This window comes from Hylobates moloch, unplaced genomic scaffold, assembly GCF_009828535.3.
Source record: "Hylobates moloch isolate HMO894 unplaced genomic scaffold, HMol_V3 SCAFFOLD_23, whole genome shotgun sequence".
NCBI lineage: Eukaryota > Metazoa > Chordata > Mammalia > Primates > Hylobatidae > Hylobates > Hylobates moloch.
Genome location: NW_026652298.1, coordinates 41,921,096 through 41,925,501, shown reverse-complemented (window position 1 = coordinate 41,925,501; position 4,406 = coordinate 41,921,096). Strand labels below are relative to the sequence as shown.

Sequence of the window (4,406 nt, the reverse complement as noted above, 5' to 3'; positions counted from 1 at the left end):
AAGTTCCTATCGGTGGTATCCTCTGTCCTGACCGAGAAGTACCGCTGAGCACCGCCTCCGGGACCCCCGGGACAGGCTGCGGCCCCTCCCCTGCCCTTCACCCTCCCACAATTCCTGCCCTGACTCCAATAAATGGATGAGGACGGAGCGATCTGGGCTCTGTGTTCTCGGTATTGGAGGGAAGGAGCGGAGGAGCTGAGGGATGGGTCCGGGGGCTTCGCAGGAACTCGGTCGTCTCCGCTGTCGTCGCGGCCTGGGAGTCACTTGGGGGGCGCTTTGGGGAGGTTCTTGGCCCCGAGCACCGGAGCTGAAGCCCGGGTGGGGCAGGGCAGTCCCGGGCGGCCCACGGCGTCTCCTGGGGTTCTTGAGTCAGACGGGCGTTGGTGCGCCTCCCAGCTTCCCATATCGCACAAAGATTGTCACTTCACTAGCGTATTGGGAGCGTGTCGGGACTCAGGGAACTTTTCCACAAAGCCTGACGTCCGAAGCCCTGGACTCTGGCAGCTGCGGGGATCCCTGAGGCCGGTCCCTCCCCGACTCCTAAGAGCAGGGGGTTTCCTGCCCCGTATTCTCTCCGGTTCCTCCCGTGTGCTCCCTCCTGGCAGAGCAGTAACCTTATCCGAGGGGAGTCATTACGGATGCCCCTAAAGTCTGCAGTAAAGGTGCCCACGCGCAACAGCGTGGGTCAACGCCAGAAACCCTGGGATCCCGGAGGTTGAGGCCTCCACATAGACGGGAACCCGGGCTGGCTACGTTCCCCGGCGCAGGCCGAGAGTCCCCGCGTTCCCGCCGCACTCGGGCCGATAAGGACGGGTGGGGTGCCCGGAGGATCTATAAGGAGGCCAGGGAGGCGGGCGCGGACCCCAGAGCACGTCAGGCGGCGCCATGCTCAGCGCCCAGGAGCGCGCCCAAATCGCGCAGGTCTGGGACCTGATTGCGGGCCACGAGGCGCAATTCGGGGCGGAGCTGCTGCTCAGGTCGGTAGAGGCGGGGTCTCCGGGAGCTCAGGGAGGTGGAGATGAGGGTTTTGGGCGCGTGGGCCGCCAACGCCATCCGAGGTCCTTCGGGTGCGGACCCCCGGGGCTCTGGGCGGTGGGGGCGCTAGTGAAGCCCCACGCAGCCGCCCTCCTCCCCGGTCACTGACCTGGTCCTGCAGGCTCTTCACAGTGTACCCCAGCACCAAGGTCTACTTCCCGCACCTGAGCGCCTGCCAGGACGAGACGCAGCTGCTGAGCCACGGGCAGCGCATGCTGGCGGCGGTGGGCGCGGCGGTGCAGCACATGGACAACCTGCGCGCCGCGCTGAGCCCGCTGGCGGACCTGCACGCGCTCGTGCTGCGCGTGGACCCAGCCAACTTTCCGGTGAGGCCTTTCCGGCCGGGGCAATGGTGCAGCGCGCAGCCGGGGGAGGGGCTCTGCTGGTCCCTAGCGGGGCAGACCCCGTCTCACCGGCCCCTTCTCCTGCAGCTGCTAATCCAGTGTTTCCACGTCGTGCTGGCCTCCCACCTGCAGGACGAGTTCACCGTGCAAATGCAAGCGGCGTGGGACAAGTTCCTGACTGGTGTGGCCGTGGTGCTGACCGAAAAATACCGCTGAGCCCTGTGCTGCGCGGGCCTTGGTCTGTGCCTGTCAATAAACAGAGGCCCCAAACATCTGCCCCTGCCTGTCTGGTCTTTGGGGAGCTAGCAAAGCGAGGTCACTATTGTTGGCCAGAGAAGCTCAGGGACCTAAAAGGAGCCTCCTAGAACTCTCAAATGCGCCCCACCCCCGGAGGTTTGTCCTCCCATGGCGGGGAGCGCGGTGGGGCAGAGGGAGCACTGTGATGTGGCAGGGGTGGGGGGGTGGCCTTCCATTTCAACTCTTGAATCGGGCTTCCAACCATACTGTTCGTGAAGCACTTCCCCGTTCCCGCATTTATTCATTCATTCTCCCTCCATCCCCACTTCCTGCTGGGACCTGTAGATGCTAATCCCTGCCCCTTTTGCAGAGAGATGCAGAAACCGAGGTCCCAGAGCCAAATGTGCAGCCTAAACCCAGAGCAGAGGGCTCCGCAGACCTGCTCCTTTCCCCTTCCTTCCCCCATGGACACTTCCTCGGCGGCAAACCTGCGCTGGCCTGGTTAGCCCTGCCTGTGACCCTGCAGCCCTGGGGGTGAGGTCGGGAGGAAGTCCTCAGTGGCAACAATTTGGCAGACAGAGCAGGTTTAGGCTCCCAGCCTGCTCACTGACAAGCTGTGCGACCTGGGGGTGTCCCAGAGCTCTCGGGCCTTTACCTATGGAATAGAAAAACAACGTCCAACTCACGAGAGTTTTGAAGTAATTTTTGAAAGCATAACACAGGGTGGGTGCCAGCAGGCTCGTTGCCACCCCACCCCTCCACCCAGCCCCAGCTGCCATGTCTCAGTCTCTGCAGGTGCCCAGGCCAAGGCACTCCCTCCCCCAGGTTCCCTCTTCTCCCTCCCCAGGACCGGGAAGGGAATCTTAGGGCTCCACCCCAGGCTTTTCAGACAAAGAACAGGGGCTGAGGAAAGAGTGGGACCTTGGAGGTCTCCAAACTGTGAATAGGGCTGGCTCCGAGTTGGCCATCCTGGGTCTGTGTGGGGAGCACTGAATGAGGCCTGGCACCCAGGTCTGACCCGGCAGTCAGCAACGAGGTCTGAAGAGAGCTGCTGGAAGCAGAGCCCTGACTGTGAGTCAGCCAAACTCCCCCCAGCAGTCAGTGCCAGTGACCTGTTGCCCTGCACTGCCTGGGACACCAGCCCGGTAGTTTGGAGAACTTGGCCCCATGTTATTTATCTACATCCCCCAACTGTTGTTTTGTTTTTGGGGGTCTTTTGTTTTGCTTTTTGTTTTTGAGACAGGCCCTTGCTCTGTCGCCCTGGCTGGAGTGCAGTGGCACGGTTTTGACTCACTGCAGCCTCGACCTCCTGCGTTCAAGTGGTTCTCCCGCCTCTGTCTCCCGAGTAGCTGGGATTACAGGCATGGGCTGCCATTCCTGGCTAATTTTTGTATTTTTAATAGAGACACAGTTTCACCATGTTGATCAGGCTGGTCTCAAACTCCTGACCTCAAGTGATCTGCCCTCCTCGGTCTCCCAAAGTGCTGGGATGACAGGCATGAGCCACCACACCCAGCCCCCGCAACTGTTTACATGGATAATTAACAGCTTTTGGTCCCAGGCAGAGCTTGTGTGAATGCAGCTTATGTTTCACTTTGGAAAAACTGTGTTCTTCTCTCCATCCAGGAAGCTGCCTGGGTCTGGGCCATATGTGGATACCTTATGGGTATAAGCAGCTCAGGACCCTGTGTGGAAGCTCAGGACAATGGGAGCAGGAAGGCTACCATGTAGAGAGCTGGGTCTGTGTTTGGGCAGGACTAAGAGACGCAGGGCAGCCTTGGACAACCTGCCTACTCTCACTCACTCCTCCTGTGCCAGACACCTCCTGGCAACTTGCCAGCCAATGACCCTGCATCCCAGGCATGAGAGCTCCTACTCTCCCCCACCTTTCACTTCTGAGCTTACACAGAACCTGCCATGGTGCTGTCTCCTGAGGACAAGGCTAACACCAAGGCGGTGTGGGAGAAGGTTGGCGACCACGCTGCTGACTATGCCACGGAGGCCCTGGAGAGGCAAGGACCCTCCTCTCCCCACTCACATCTTGGGTCCAACACCCACTCCAGGGCTCCAGTGGCCACCCCTAACCATTCTTGCCCTGGACCCAGCCCCCAGCCCCTCACTCTTTGCTTCCCCCTGAAGCATGTTCCTGACCTTCCTCTCACTTGGCCCTGAGTTATGGCTCAGCCCAGATCAAGAAACAATGCAAGTAGGTGGCCAACAGGCTGACCAATGCCGTGGCCCACTTAGACGACATGCCCAATGACTTGTCTGAGCTGAGGAAGCTGCACGTCGACGAGCTGTGGGTGGACCCAGGCAACATCAGGGTGAGCTTTGGGCTGGGAGGAATCTAGGTTGTGGGGGCAGATGGCCTTCCTCATAGGACAGACCATCCACGCGTTCAGGGAGGTGGAGCACAGGTGGCGGTAGTATCTACATCCCTTGACTCCCTCTCCATAGTTCCTGGGTAAATGCCTGGGTAAATGCCACACCCTTCCCAGTTTACCCATGTGGTGCCTCCATGGACAAATTATTTGCTTTTGTGAGTGCTGTGTTGACCTCAAAATACCATTAAGCTGGAGCATTGGTGGTCCTGCCCCCTGCCTGCTGGGCCTCCCACCAGGCCCCCCTCCCCTCGCTGCCCCAGCACTTCCTGATCTTTGAATGAAGTCCCAGTAGGCAGCAGCCTGTGTGTGCCTGGGTTCTCTCTGTCCCGGAATGTGCCAGCCATCGGGGATTTTTCCTGTTTCTGACCAAGGACCTCTCTGCAGCTGCATGGGGTTGGGGAGGGAG

The 4,406-nt window shown here is 60.3% G+C and overlaps 1 protein-coding gene across 1 annotated transcript; it reads left to right on the top strand.

Moving 5' to 3' along the window:
- Positions 1 to 865: 865 nt before the first annotated feature.
- Positions 866 to 1,651, top strand: HBM (hemoglobin subunit mu). The gene is made up of 3 exons (XM_032144909.2): positions 866 to 977; positions 1,157 to 1,361; positions 1,467 to 1,651. Exons 1-3 carry the CDS (start codon positions 886 to 888, stop codon positions 1,593 to 1,595), a joined length of 426 nt encoding a protein of 141 aa, XP_032000800.1. The 5' UTR covers positions 866 to 885; the 3' UTR covers positions 1,596 to 1,651.
- The last annotated feature ends 2,755 nt before the right edge of the window (positions 1,652 to 4,406 follow it).